Source organism: Tauraco erythrolophus, chromosome 6 (genome assembly GCF_009769465.1).
Source record: "Tauraco erythrolophus isolate bTauEry1 chromosome 6, bTauEry1.pri, whole genome shotgun sequence".
Classification (NCBI taxonomy): domain Eukaryota; kingdom Metazoa; phylum Chordata; class Aves; order Musophagiformes; family Musophagidae; genus Tauraco; species Tauraco erythrolophus.
In genome coordinates, this window is record NC_141470.1 from 60,983,880 (window position 1) to 60,999,340 (window position 15,461).

General features: G+C 41.4%; 1 protein-coding gene across 3 annotated transcripts in view; it reads left to right on the forward strand.

The window, feature by feature from the left end:
• The first annotated feature begins 5,420 nt into the window (after window positions 1-5,420).
• Window positions 5,421-15,461, forward strand: part of PPP2R5C (protein phosphatase 2 regulatory subunit B'gamma) — an 87,178-nt gene continuing 77,137 nt past the window's right edge. For 2 of the 3 annotated variants that reach the window (XM_086614030.1, XM_086614031.1), the window contains exons 1-2: window positions 5,421-5,493; window positions 7,115-7,180. In XM_086614030.1, coding sequence (XP_086470156.1) covers window positions 5,467-5,493; window positions 7,115-7,180 — 93 coding nt within the window. In that variant the 5' untranslated portion in view covers window positions 5,421-5,466. Of the gene's footprint in view, window positions 5,494-6,295; window positions 6,324-7,114; window positions 7,181-15,461 lie in introns of those variants that run through there. The other variant, XM_086614035.1, reaches the window with a different exon arrangement.

The following is a 15,461-nucleotide window of genomic DNA, read 5'->3' on the forward strand; positions in this document are numbered from 1 at the left end:
TAAACAACCGATGTTATTCACTACATTCAAAATAAAATCTTATCAATCTTTTTAAACTTAAAAGGCAAGAAAGAGAATGGAAAGTTTTAAGAACAGGCAAAATGAAAAGAAATCTGTATTTCAATGCAATACTTCCACATAGTCACTGAAAATTCTTAAAGCTGACATTTAGATAATATAATTAATCATACATGAGCATTTTTTTCTTTTTTTCCTAGCTCAAATTTTGCAAAAATATCAAGTAATACGATAGCTAGAAGGTATCCAATACTGACACTGCCACACATATGTATGATTAATTATGGTCCAGAATGTGCACTGTTGGTTCTGTGTTAAGTGGTGCCAGTAACTGCCATTTGTAACTATGTGGTCACAGACAAGGCTGAAATATGTTGTTTAGATGCATGAAGCTCTAAAATTTTACCTGTTACTCATTACCTCAAAAGAGCCTAACTTTTATACAGCTTTGAAATTATTTTTTAACCTTTACAACAGAGTAGATCATGACAGCAGGGCATCCAACACTAATGGATAGTGAAAGAGCTGAGGAGAATTAAAGCCTTACACTTCAGATTGAGAGCAGCCCAAAATGATTTTATGTAATTCAGGGTAGGCAGAATAAATCCATGCCAGTGGAGAAGGTTTCTGAAAGAGGTTTAAGAGTTTTTGTGAAGTTGAATACATCGCCTTTGTAGCTTTTGACGCTAGGTTGCATAGAAGCAATAACAGGTGCTGATGAACTCGTTTATTCCCTCAGTTAGTTCTTTCAGACATTATCTGGCAGTTTCGCTACGTCCGACAGGAAAGTTACCTTAACTAGTAGTTTGGCCTGCACAAGCACGGAAAAATTGCTTAAATTTCAATCCAGCTATTCCCGTCTCTTTACTGCCAGTGGTGCTTCAGTTTTCAGTTCTCTTTTTACACCTGACACAGAGTGCCAGAAAACAGAAGATCTGCTTCAGCCAATAAAGAAGCGTTTCGGGAAACAGCTTGTCGATGTACAACAATTACGAGTTCACTGGCTTCTCAAACCTTGTCCACAAGTGCCGTTGCAGAGCTTCAGTTGAGCCAAACTAACAGCTTGCTAGCAAAAGGTCTCCTTGTCTCCCGTCTTCCCTGCTGTAGGGGAGTGTAAAAAAGCGGACGCGCGAATGCCAGTTGGGTCCATGGATTGAATGACTTTCCATTGATTAAGTAACGCTGCACTGATCGGTTGTTCCAGTTTTGCTTTCTCAGCCAGTACGCAACTGGTGATTTGCTAGTTGCAACATGGAACGTGAGAAGAGGAGAACCTTGCATGCAGCTGGACGGGACACAGGGTTTCAGAGCTGGCAGAACAGATGGGACGGTTCTAGTCCCAGCTCTGTACTGTAAGGGCACCCCAGTCGAAGATGGGACTATAGCTCAGCGGATGGACTGGATACAATGTTTCAGAACTGATGGAGCAGGACTGCCACTTCCCAGAACTGAGTTAGCAGAAACTTGGAACTTTTGGCAAACAAAGAGAAAGCAAATGTGCAAGATGTGAGAAGAGGAAGACTTAGTGAGAAAGGCGGACCACCAGGGCGACCCCTCAGCTGCCGTGCACAGGCACCAACAGTGGGCACCTTATCTAACAAAAAAGACAGAGTGTTGTCCCACTCCTTCTGCCATGTATGGGCCCTGCATGGAGGGACGAAGGGTGTAACACAGCCCACGCAGGGGTACAGGTTGAGATGCACTCCATCATCGGAGTCGCCGCAGGGATGCCTGTGACGTGGAGTGCCTGTCAGCCTCCACCCCAGAGCGCAACAACATCCAAGGGTCGACCATGGTCATGGCATCAGGAGCCGTAGTGCTAGCAAGTCTGTGAGTGATTTGGGTTAGAACAGCAAGTGGGCAAACTGCTTGTAGGATTTTCAGGTGCGCATATCTATATCTATATCTATATCTATATCTATATCTATATCTATATCTATATCTATATCTATATCTATATCTATATCTATATCTATCACATGTAATCAATATGCCTCTTATCTCTTGTATTCTGTCCTGTCTGTGTGTGAGTGACCGAGACGTACCTACAGTACAAAGCGAGTCTCGACCCGCGGTTCTGTTCTCCTGCGAGGGAGACAGCTGGAGACGGACGAAGCGATGGAAATATAAGAGCGAATGAGTGATTTTGTTGACTAATAGATAGTGCTGGTATTGAGCTTTACCACGTGTGTCCGTCTCCTTGCTGAATGCTTGAACCTACCCGAAACACCTGCTCAGTTACTTTTCTGCCATTTTAGCAAGCTGAGCTGCCGTACCACCCAATTAAACTAGAGAGAGAGCACGGAAAGCAGGAAAATCATACAACTGGGGATAGAAAATGTTATCCCTATCACAGTGACAGTGATCTGTTCAATAAACTCAGGCCAGAGCATGACTACTCAACCACTGTAAGGGGATTCAAACAAACAAAAAGAATATCCAATACAGCTGGAAAGCACTAACTGTGTAAATATTCCCTTTTCATTGGCACACTGGACACTTGGCTCTCCTATTAAATTTTATCCAGGTGTTTTACGAAAGACTTGAAATTATTTGGTGATTTAACTTTTGCAAGTTTAGACAACTTAATGCAGTAAAAAACCGCAAACTGGTAGCTATACTACATGCACTAGTTTTTGCTAATTTAATTACAGAGATAGCCTAATCAGTCTGAATCTGTCCTGGTTTTTGAAAACCTCTAGTTCGCATGAAACATGTTCAGAAGTCAATCCAAATATTAATATAGCCACATTCACACTCATATTACGTCGCTTTATTTACATCATTAATTCTACTCTGTAGCAGAATAATTATGTCCACAATGACATACCACTGTAGTAAAAATAAGATTTCATCTTAGTGCCGCATGAAAATGTAAGTCACTTGTCTTATTCTCATATTTTATGAAGACACTAGAGCATACAGATGGAACTATTTTTCTTGTAAACCACCTCCACCCACTGATTATTTCATATAATACAGCAGCCCTTGAAAAACACAATTGCTTTCTGTTACTGGTGAATGAGACTCTTTCCCCAGCAAGTGAGGTGAGGGGGAGTCAAGTTTTCACAAGCGTTTCTACATCTGTGGTCACAAAGAAAACCTAAATGTTAACTGAGTCAGTGTCATCTTTTTGAACCTGTATTCAGCCTGATGTATTGATTCTAAGGTTTCCCAACTAACAGAAAAATAAGGACAGACAATTTTTGCTGCTGCTACTTGGGTAACAACAATATTGACGGAGTTTTTCCATTATTTGGAAAAACTATGAGCACTAGCAAGCACAAAGGAGGCCAAGAGCCAATGAGAAACTCATTAAGCTGCTTAAACTGATCTAAATCTAGGCTGTTGAGGTCACATCCCGCCCCCGCTACATATTTCCACCCACTTCCTCCAGCCAATGCTAGTGTTTACAGAAGCAGGTGGTTGTGTGCCAGTTCAAGACAAAAAATAAAAAAAAACCAATACATTACTTTGCAGGGAGAGTTTTCAACCTGATCAGTTCTATGAACTGATTTAAGGAGCTGCACAGTACCAGCAACCGTGCAGAGGAGGGAGTTAGGAACACAGCAGCTAGGAATTAAGAGCAGTTTAAGCTTCTGTGAACCTGAAACCTAGCAAAGAACTGGAAGCTCTCGAGTTTATCTTCAGCTGTACAAAACCTTTCATACACTGATCAAACTCCAAACTACAGGTGGAGGTAGATTTCTTTACCTTACTGTTTCTCAGTATGTTCAAAACCCATGTTGTTCTGTTGTTCAGAAGTCTCATTTAGTAGCAGTAGTAATTCATTCATGACTGGCTCCTAATGGAAGCAAAATAGTGATAACTGCACCTCATTTCTAAATCCTCAAACCAGAGAAGATTAGGGAAAGGATAAAAGGCAGACATAATTTGTTTTCTAGCACTTAAGAAGCAGGAAAGGAAGGAGACTGAAGCAAGAGGAAACAGCTCTCCATCGTCAGTATACTTCTTTGCAGGGCCCGGAAAGGGGAAAGTTTCTTTGTCCTTACACCACAGCAAAAGCAAAGTGTTCAAATATAATGGATGCCAGCTGATGTTAGATATCATCACATCAGACACAAGTGGTTATTAGAAATCCCAGTTCCTAAAAATGAGAGCACAGCTGCTTGCTCATGTTGGCTTTAATATTCACAGATTGGGTAAGGAAGGAGACCAATTTCACTTTTATGCTGGTATTTATTAGGCTGTAATTTTTCTATCCTATGGTAGCACAGCATAATTAGAATTTAATAAGTACATCCAACCTAAATTTTAAATGCTTTATGTCTTGGCATTATTATAAGTATCAAGACTCCTTGTGCTTTTTCCTCAGCTAAGAATAATTTGCAGCTCAATCCGGCAGCGTGACAAACAGAGTTTGCAAATTTTCCAGATGAAGTATATGCATCTTTCTTCTTTTGTCTAAGATTGTTTTGATTTTTGCATTCCGGCTTTGAGAGACTAAAGAGCGATTTGTTTGAAAAAAACTATCGCTGGCACAGGTGGGCATCATGAAAACAAACACACCTGCACCCAGGCTTTTATAAACAAACAAGGGAGAAGGATACTATCACAAAAACAGGCTGCAACTACGCAAAGCTCACCTTTTCCTTATGCATGTACTGCAAGCATATATCAAAGTCCTCAAACAGATGATGGCCACACTGGATTTGCACGAAGGGGCCAGTATGCTTCAGACAACCCCTATATCGCTTTTGGTTTTTTTTCTTCTTTAAGCATTTGCCGCTCTCCAGCGAGAGGCTCCCGGACCCTACGCAGCACTCCCACCTTTCCCCGCATCCGCAACGGCGGAGCCCATACTCCTCACTCAAAAGCGGGCTCCGGTGGGCAACTCGGGCTCGGGGAGCTGCAGGGACCTCTCGCGAGGTGCTGCCGGCTGAGGGAAATCCTGCCGGACACCCGGGACGCTGAGCACACCTCAGCCCGCCCCGCGGCTTCCCCTCAGACAGGAGGCGGGCTTGGGGGGCCGGGGAGGAGCAGCTCCGCCTGCGCGGCCCACCCCGAGGCGTGGCTAGAGCCGCGGGGCCCGCCCCGCAGCCCGGGCGGGGCGGGGCAGAGCGGGGAGGGTGCGGGTCTGGGCCCGGCCCCGGGCCCGGCCCCAGGGCCCGGCCCCGCCGCCGCGGCCGCCGCTCGGGAGCGCGACAGGCGGGGCGAGGGGCGGGAGGCCGCCTCGAGCCCCGCCCGCGAGGTGACGCTCGCGAGGTGACGCTCGCGCCCGTGGCTCACGTGACGCGGGCAGCCAATGGGGAGGCGGCGGCGCGCTCACGGCGGGCGGGGGGCGGAGGAGGAAGGCGGTGGGGGCAGGGCCGGGGCTGCCGCTGAGGCTCGGGGGCAGCGGTAGCGCAGCGCGGGGTGGGCGCGGAGCGGGGCCGAGCCGAGCCGTTGGCGGTTGCGCCTCGCTCGGCCGCGGCGCGTTGGGCGGCCATGCCGAATAAAAACAAGAAGGAGAAAGTGAGTTGAGGGGGGGGAGGTGTTGTGGGGTGCAGGCCCCGCGGGGAGGAGGGGCCTGGGGCAGAGCGCGGCGGGGGGCGGCAGAGGCGAGCGGAGCCTGGCGCCGAGGGGACCGGTGGGGCGCTCCCTGCCATGGGGGAGAGCCAGGCGAGGGGCAGCCGCCTCCCCTCACCGCCCTGTGCCGGCCCCCTGCCTTCCCCCGGGAGCCGGGTGCTGGAGAGGGGGCAGCTCCCGGTGGGGCCTAGTCCGAGGGGTGCCATGGCGGCCGGGGGGTGTGCGTGTATCCTGATACCGTCTCGCCGGGCCACGGCGGTACGCCCCGCCGAAGCGGGGGCGCCGAGCCCGCGGCGGGCGGGTGCGGAGTTGGGGGCAGCCGGAGGGAGGGAGGGAGTCGGTGAAAAGAGGCTGTAGCTTTGGCGTGCGGGGGAGTGCTGGAGGGGAGGGGATGGGAAACGTGTCCTCAGCCGAGCCTGGCGGAAGGGTGAGCTGGGAGGGGGTGTCCTTTACTTCGGGGCTGGCCCGGTTGTGTTGCGGGGGGGAAGGGATGTTCTTCATGGCGGCAGGGCTAGGGGCGCGGGGGTGGGTCTTTCCCCACAGCGTCTTGCCCGGTCCCCGTCCCGGGAAGTTTCATTGCTGCGTGGCTCTGGCTGCCGTTGAAGTTGTGCCCAGGGGATCATCATGAGCACTCGAGGAGCACTAATCGCTGCTCGAAATCTTTTCACCTCCTTTTTCTGACAATGGCAGAGGATCCAGCTTTGGCCTCGCTTTGCCTCTTTCCCCGGCGCTCCCTGGAGTGATTTGTCTGGCAGCCGCGAAGGGGGCTTGCACAAGTAATGGTCACAGAAAACTTATAAATCCAACGGAAAGTTAACTGGATTGCACTTTATTTTGTGTGATAGACAATTAGCCGTATGAGTGGAAGTCAGGAACAGCGAAGTATACTATCTGCCTCATTCCGCTGCTATCCCTCTGGACCTTTTCTGTTTGATTGATTTCTGATTGTCTTTTAGTTTTCCAACATCGTTTTAAAATTAGATGTAGAGAGATTAGGTGTTACGGTTTATGAGGGTTGGGTTGTTTGTTTGTTTTAACTTTTCCCCAGTTAAAAGGGTGAGGAATGCAGGTTAAGTACCATGCTGAAGAGTTGTGGGCCTGCTTCTGATACTAGATGTTCTAGCCCCTAGAACAGACAAAATAAAGTGTAAATTGTGTGCTGTACTCATGCTAGTTTCAAACCTAAACTAAATATAAACTATTATATTCCTGAAGCTAAAAACCAAAGGCACCAAGGGTAAATTCTTAGATGTAGTTTGCATCACTTGCGTTCTTTGTCCCTGCCTGCTTCCTATACAAAAACTTATCTTTATATACTTTATGGGTGAATTTTGAGGCATAAATAAAATTCCAAAACATCTCTGCGGGTGAAAAACATTTAAAGCAGCTTTGTAGAGACTGATAGTTCAGTATTAAGATGTTCCAATAAAACAGTATCATTTTTGTCCTGTCAATTTTCATATTCTTAGTATCTAAAAAACTGCTCATTTCTTGACTTGAAAAAATCTATCTAGATCTCCTTTTCAGAGTAACTGAGATTTCAAACTCTTTTTTTTTTTTTTTAAAGGAACCTGCAAAATCCGCCAAGAGTGGAAAAAGTGGCAAAGATGGACAAGATAACCAAGACCATGAGGTAAATATTACTAAAATATGTAGGTTTTTCCAGGTAAAATTGTCAAGACAATTAAGTGGTTTAAATTTTTCTAGATTGTTAAAATTTTGATATGACGGGCGGCTGTCAGGAAAGTGATTGTGGAACTACTGCCCTGGTATTTGACAAAAAGAGTTTTTAAGGCTTAAGAGAAGATGCTTTTGAGGAAGTTAATTTTATTTAGAGTAAATAAGTGCTTGCTTGCTGCAGTTTTAAATATTCATCTATGTTCTTTCTGGTTATGAGATCTACATCTGTCTTATTTTCTAGTCTTATAGTGAGGTTTTGGTCTTGTCTTCTACTTGATCATTGCAGTTTTTATCATTCTCAGTAATTCTCAGCTCTCTTGTCTCAAACTGTCGATTTTGGCATGTCAGTTAAGTGTCAGTAGCCGGTTATATTGTCAGGAAACATTAGGCTTAATCAAAGGCTGCCAGTTGTTTTGTTGTGTGATTTCTTTTTGTAGGTATACAATAGAGTGTTCTGTTTCTGACTGATTATTCTGTTGTTGATGCTGGTTTATTTTTAACTATTTTTTTCCCCTTCTGTAGTGCTCTGTTTTGCCTACCAACAAGGTGCAATGACTTGAAAGGGAAAGCTCTTACAATGAAATAAGAAATGTGTCAGTGTAAATGTTTACAATGGTGTAAATGGGCATAGTTTATTGCGATATGTTCTGTCTTTACAGTATATTGTTGTGATGTTAAAAGGAGTATTAATTCTTGGCTGTAATTTTAGTTCCTGTGCAATTCTAAGGCTTGTCGTTAGCAGCATCTTTGCGGTACACTTGTTGAGTGTACTTTTTTCCTCAAGCTTCTGAATGACAAGCTGCTGAAACGAAAACCGATTTTTCTTATTTCTTCTTGGTACTTCAGGATAGAGTGTAAAGCTCCTGTAGTTAATTAGTGGAAAGCTTTGAATGTTAACTGAAAATGTATATGCAGCTTTCTTTGTAATTTCTTTCTGCGTTTGCAGATCTAGCTTTTTTTACCTTAAAACATAAGAGAGATGAATCTCAACAAGAGAATAGTGTTCATGTATTTTTCATTTTCAATTGTCCTTCAAAGTAGAATTCCCAATGAAAAGTACAGTTTACTTATGTTATCTATGATATTTAATTGTATGTGAGCAGAGGCAGACTGGGAAAGGGACTGGAAATATGACTGCCACATATACTATGATTGCCATTCCCAGTGGGCATTATTTAGTCTCCATACAATTTTGAACACCTCTGTGCTTGACTCATTAACTTAATTAATAGAATAATTGCACACAAATAGTAATGTAGACATTGCATTCTAATGTGGCTGGCTGTAATTGTGATGTACGTTAGCTCGTGCTTATATGAGCAGAAAGGAGGCTATTTGTTAACATAATGAAGATGACTAAATATAGAAATATTCTGGAACTGTTAATATGGTTTTAGGGTGCTTTTTTTCTTTAAAGGAGGATGTTTTCATGTTTCCTTGTATATGTGTTTTAATATGGCTTTTTAAAAATCTAGAATATGAGTAGATTTGGAAATATGCTGGTTAATTTCTTTTATTCCCTTCAAAATCCATTTAATGTGTATGCGTTTAATGCAAATAGCAGATTGTAAAGACTAGAAACTGTCTGCTATTCAAGGAACAGGGACAACACAAGCAGCAGCATCCCACAAATACTTTATTTATAGACACTTTTATAGCACTTAACTAAATTCATGATGCCTTGGACTTCTATAGATAAAAAAAAGTGCAACAGATCTTAATATTTACAAAAACGAACAAGTGTTTTTCCTGTCTTGCAGTCAGGGAAATGAGATTTTAGTTGAGTGAAGCTGTACAGCAAGTTTGAAAAGGAATTGAGATGATTTCAGGTATGCCAGGTCAGGATGCCCATGCTGAAAGGGGATGAAAGTGACTTAAGCTGATGCTTGTCGTGGATTGAAAACTCAGCAGCAGCCCATAAGCACATACAGAAGTACTAAATAGTAGCTGCAGCACACAGGTGACCTACTGAAGTAAATGCCTGGTCATTTAAATGTCGAAAAATCTCATTGTAGTTGTGTTGGAAAGCAAGGTTCATCTTGCCTATTTTCCTATTTCCAGTGTTCCCATGAAGCAGGTGTTTAGGGGAAAGAATACAAGATGATTCTTCTTGCATTACCTGTGCCTTGGTTACTCAATGTAATACCAAAAGAGCCATGCTATATAGGAAGAAAGGTCCATGTTACTTCATATTTGCTGTGTGGTTGGTAGCTAATGCTCAGGAAGAGAGATTCAGAAAAAAAAAGTAGACATATGGTCTTCTATCCTGGTGTGCTTCTCTTTAAGCTACTATGTGGCTTAGAAGGTTGCTTAGCTGAGGTGTTGTGTAAAACTTTTCATATTATTAACGATTTGATTGACTTTTTTATATGGCCTGTATTGATTTATTTTTTCCCCCCAAGCCCTGCGTAATCTCCCCTAGGTGGGAGAATTTCCATTACTTTGATTGTCCTTCTCTGTTTCCATATTCTGTTCTCCTTTTGTGACAGAGCTGCCACAATTTCACTGTATGTATGAGGTGAGGGCACCTTGTCGTTCTGTACCCTAAGGCAATTATTCCAGTTTCCAATTGCACATGTTGTCCACTTTTTGAACACTTAAGAGCTAATATGATTAAGCTCACATCTAACTGTAGTTTGTAACCTGTTAATGAACATTAATGAATTAGGCAAATTAGTTACTGAAACAGTTGAATCTGTTCATTTTAGCGTAACCTCTTAGTTCAGTAATTAGTCCAGGATATTGGTGTCTTCAAGTTATGAACAAAGGCTTAATCTGTTGTGTTGTTGTGTATTGTTTTTCCTCTGTGTGGGAGTAGTGTCTCCACTCTGGTAAAATACTTGAGGGGTTTGTTTACCAGTGCCCAAAACCTATACTTAGAACACAAGTAACACATACACACAAAAAAAACCAAACATAAAAAGTGCTGGAGTGTGAGGCTTGGCCATGGCAACTGTTAGTAACGTGTGGACGTGTTCCCTGCGACCTCACTGGCCTTTGCAGAAGTTACTTGCCTCACAGATAAGCTTTGTTGTAGAGCTCTGTTTTGTCACAGGGGTGTGGAGGTCTCCTTTTGAGTTAAAGCAGTAGTGACTTACGGTCAGCTTAATTTCTTTAGAAACAGGTGGCTTGGTAGTAGTTGATTGTTGAGAAACATTACCTTTTTCTATCCTTACCTAAAACCTAACACTTCTGAAAATTCAAGTGTTTCTTACATTACTTTTACAGTAGTTTTCAAATACAGCCATAGGGGAAGGAAGTTAAGATTTTAACCCTATAGACTCTCTATTTCTGTCTGGTTTGCCTGTGGGAATGTATGTGCTAAAACCTGCTCTTTTCACCAGTCACTGCAATTGTCTAGGAGCACTTGGACAATTCACTGTTGTGGTTCACCTTGGGGATAGAAGGGTCAGAAGCAGCTGGTAGCCTTTCATCCAAGGCAGTAGTAGGTGACTGGGAGTGATAGTATCTTCTAGCTGGACTGGTTTAAGAAGGCATGAAACTTCTAAATATAAAATTGTATTCATTTTTAATCTAGATGCTGAGTAGTCTCTAGAAGGGAAAGACTACTTTTGTTGTTTAAGAAAGTATTGGCTTCATAACTTTAAAGAAATGGGAACAGAAATCATAACTCTTTCTTCAAGGTCTTCTGCCATGCAGAACAGCAAACGGAAGACTGATGTGGTTTGAGGAGTGTGTGTGTTTGTGTGTTATCTCATGGTTTCTGTGTGCTGTTCTGGTTGGTTTTTCCTACTTTAAAGGTGATGTGTTTTTTTTTAATACAGACAAATCAAAATGTAATAAAATACAAACTGCATTGACCAGTTTTCTTGCTGTGCAAGAAATTGCTTTGTTTATTGACAACATGTTGCTAATGTCAGACTAATCACTGTTGAAACAAATTTAAAAAAAAAAAGTTAAAAAAGCTTTGTTAAGTACTGATCCATGCTTCTGTCCTGCTGCTGTCTTGCAGACACCACTTTTCAGTAGGCTTATTAAACACTGGAAATAGCTTCCAGTGTACCAATTTTGTCAGGCTTTTTTTCAGAAGTTTTTCTTCCCTGCTTTGTGAAGCCTTTTTTATTTAAAAGTTAATTTCTTAAGACATTCAACATAGTAGTAGTATTTTTTCAGGAATGGTAACAAATTACATAAATCCATGTTTAATGGACCATCTTTAAAATGCTTCAGCCAAATTACAGATTTTTATCTCTCTGAAAGAACCTTGAGAGTTTTCTGTGATCACCTTTCCTATATTAGCCAGCACACAGTGGGGAAAGACAGTCAGTATTCTCATGACTTCTTTTACTGACTCCTGATTACACGTGCACATACGATTGCCACTTTACTTAAAAAGTCAAAAAGGGATGCAGAGTAGAAGTGGTGCTGATGGTTCTGCTTGGGTTTATTAGCAGAGATCATATGTAGAAGTATCCTAATGTTAAAAGGAAAACAAAAGGAATAAATCCAGTGGTTTTTGTGTTAACAGGTTCCTGTGATCAGTAGCAGAAAGTTATTTAGAAAGCTGACTCCATATTTTCTATATACTGTTGCTTGATTTTTTTCTCATGTTTCCTGTTTGTGATTTTTCATTGCAATGCTATTTAAGGTACTGTACCAGTTATTAGTAACTCTGAGAAACAAACATACCCAATCTGATCCTGAAGGTGGTATGTGGAGACTGTTAGGCACTGTCTAGCTTGTGATTAGATTTTTCTACTTCAGGCTTTTTAAAGTTATACTTCAGAGTCTTAGCGCAGTTCAGTACTGATTAGGCAACTCATTAGGGACTGCAGCAGAGGAGCTTGAGGTTTGGGGGTTGGAGAGGGCAGAATACATTTCCAAAAGTTCTGGGGTAGTTTTCCCCTCCTTGTTCACATGTATTAGGACTACAATTGCTCCTGAATAATTTCTGGAAATATCTTCTTGCCACAGAACGTTCTTTCAATCAGCTGAGATTATCCTGGTTTAATTTTTTAGTATTCTAATTTGTACCTCCATGTGATTCAGTGTATATATATTGTCACTTCTATAAAGCATCTGATTTAGCTCTTTTCCGTTACTGTTGTTAGGTGAGTGATTGCTCTCACTCAGTGGCACAGCATTTTGGATGCATTGAGTTCAGCATCTTTGTAGTATAAGATTCTTCTGTATTTCTAGTTCTTCGTGGAAGCAGATGTCTTACAAAGATATATATTTAGCATAGATCAGATTTATCTTTTGATTAATACCTGAATGTAAGTATTTATTTATAACATAAAACGGTGTTTTAAGAGTTTTGATAGTACTCCTTGCTGTCAGTTTGATGCCAGTTACGTAGCCATCTGTATCAGGAAGGACTGATAACCTGTAATAAAGCATCCCCAAACCCCAAGTTTTCAGTTGGCAAAATCAATAAGCTATGTTTGTCTGGTCCATACAGTGCATAACAAACCCAGCTGTTTCTTCAGTATGTGTTCAGTAATGTGTTCTAGCTGGACTGATAGGCAGAGAATAGCCAGTGTTTTCATGAGTCAGATCCATGAAGTAGATAAAATTGATTTGGAAATTGGAGCAATACTCGTATTACAAAATAAAGCTGAAATTTGAACAACTAGTCCTCAAGTTTGAATCGTAGAATGGCTATAAACAGGCAGTGCTAGACTTTATGTTTTCTGAAGCTTTCTAGGGCTACTGGTTTGGCATTTTACTTCTAACATTAGTAAAACAGGACGTTCAACCAAAACTGCATATAAGATCAGGATGGATTTTTCTCTTATATCAGCTATGTCAAAGTCTGTGGGCTTTGGTTTTTTTCTTGTTTGTTTGTCTTTAAACTGGTGTGCCAACTTATTTTTGTTCATGGCTTGTAGTTCTGATTTTCCTTCCTAGAGAGAATTTTTAATGAATTGGTAGCAAGTGAATATACCCTTAGTACTAAATGAGGTGCTATTTGCTGACTAGAAGGTTGCACTATGTGTTACTCTTAAAGCAGCTATGCAATTTTTTGATTGTTTTTAACTTCTGTAATTTCCTATTTCCAGTTTTTATTGACATCTTGCCTTTTTGTGTTTGGGAATTGGCAGTTTCTTCTGCATCCAAAGCACATATAGCTTGATACTGAATAGTAGAAGAGGTTACCTTAGCAGTGCTTGTTATGTAACTTTAATATTACACTTTTAAAACTAGTAGAATCGATTAAAAAAAAATGTACGGAACACTGCTGTATACAAGTGTTTCATTACCTAAAAGGAGATACTTCTGAAAACAGGATCCTGTTGCCCTCCTAGTTCTTACGCAAGGCTGACAACTACTTGGGTAACGTATGGGGTGTGAGGTCTCTGGTTTGTGGTTTGTTTTAGTACTTGCTATCCTCTACTTCCTAATTGTGCTTTTAAGCTCTCTGAATCCTTCCTGAATAGAAACACAGCAACGAAGGCAAAAGCAGTTCTAACTGAAAGGAGCAAAGTGATCTTCAGAAATGTTTATCAGCAGTTTGTAAACAGAAAATATCCCTTTCATCTTTTGTTTCAAATCGCTTCTCTTATGTTTTTTCATAAAGAGTGGTAGGCCTTAACTCTTAAACTTGGAGAGGACTCAGGTGTTCATTAATGCATGTGTAATAGATAATTATTAATATAGTTATCCCATAGAGAATACAAATAGCGTGGAAAACAAAGTAGCCATTGAATCCACCTGTATGTTTACAGACATTGTCTAGTTTGGTTCCCCCCCCCCTCCCTCAATTTCATTTAAAGTCCGAATAAATTTGTAATTCTGCAAGTGGGGTGGTAGGCTTTGGGTTTTTGTTTGTTTCCCTGACTCTCCAACAGGCTTTAGGGCCCCAATTGAAGGGAAAAAAAAAAAATCTGGGATAAATATCCTGCCTTATTCCTGAATATACTTCTTAAAAGATGACTGCCAAATATTATAATTTGCTACACCTTTATAGTCACTGATTTAATACACCTCCTCATCGCTGCTCAGTTTAGCAGTCTGAAGTACTGAAAAGTAAACTTTTCTAGTGACATGTAAAATAAAAGCATGATGAGAGCCAAAGATGAAGTGATTTGGTGTAATAGTTCTTTAGAAGTGGTCAAGGTTATACTACTAAAACACCCAGGAACCTTGTCATGGACTGTAGCTCTCTTTTATAGCATCTAATACAGATACCAAATTGAGGGGCAGGGGGTGCTGCGAAAAAGATTTCAATATGAGCGTGTGAAGTGAGAAATTGTTATGAATGGATCAGGGAGCACAAGACAACAGACGACATTGGCAAAGCCACATACACAGTAGCCTTAGCTCATCAGTAACTTTATGTAATTAAAATCTACAGCAGAGTGTAGGAGTTGGGGCTTAATGCAAATGGGATGAGTGTGTGTGTGTCTGCCTGCCTTCCAATGTGGGAACCTTACACGTGTGTATATATATGTTTGTATATGTATTAAAAAGAAGCACAAGAATAGTCTTTGGGTTTTTGAAAGTAAAAAGAGTAGTTCAGGCTGCTCAGAAAGAAATTACAATTGAAAATCAAGAATTAAAGTAACTTAAGCCAGGCCATCTTTTATTCAGATTCTTCTGATGTACAGATCTATGTCTTTATATAAATGTTCTGAAATAATACTGAGGCCGTTATCTGGCTTTAATCATATTTAATTAGCTAACTGATGGTTGCAGGTAACAAATTTTACTTTTCTGAGGGCATTTGTTTCTTTGAAGTTTCATTATAGAAGATGCATTAAGAAACAAATGTTCCTTTGCTGCCTGTGTTTGTGAAGTACCAGGTGCTCGCGGATGGTGGTGTTTTAGCAAACACAAAACAGTATCAGCCTGTGTACAATCTTTGCCAATAGTCTACAACCTCAGGCTGCAGACCTGATCTCTGCCTGAAAGGAATCAAATACCATTTTTTGTCTGGAGTAAGCTAGTTAAAATTAAGTTTACAAGGAGCAAATGGAAACCAAGCCTTATGCTACTGATATTTAAGCGTGAATTTAAAATTACAGTGCAAGAATGTCAAGGATGCACTATACCAAGCTGAGACATCTTTGGCAATTGTCAGAATTGGTTTGATGTGTTGCAAGTCAAGTCTGTTGCACAAAGCTGTGATGATATGCACAATTCAAATTTTATTTTCTAAAGAATTGTATAAGCAGCTAACAGGAAATACAAGCAATGCTTTGTGTTGTGAAAAATGAACACCAGCAAGAAAGGCGGAAGAGCTTCAGCAAGTTGTAAATCGACTAGAATGG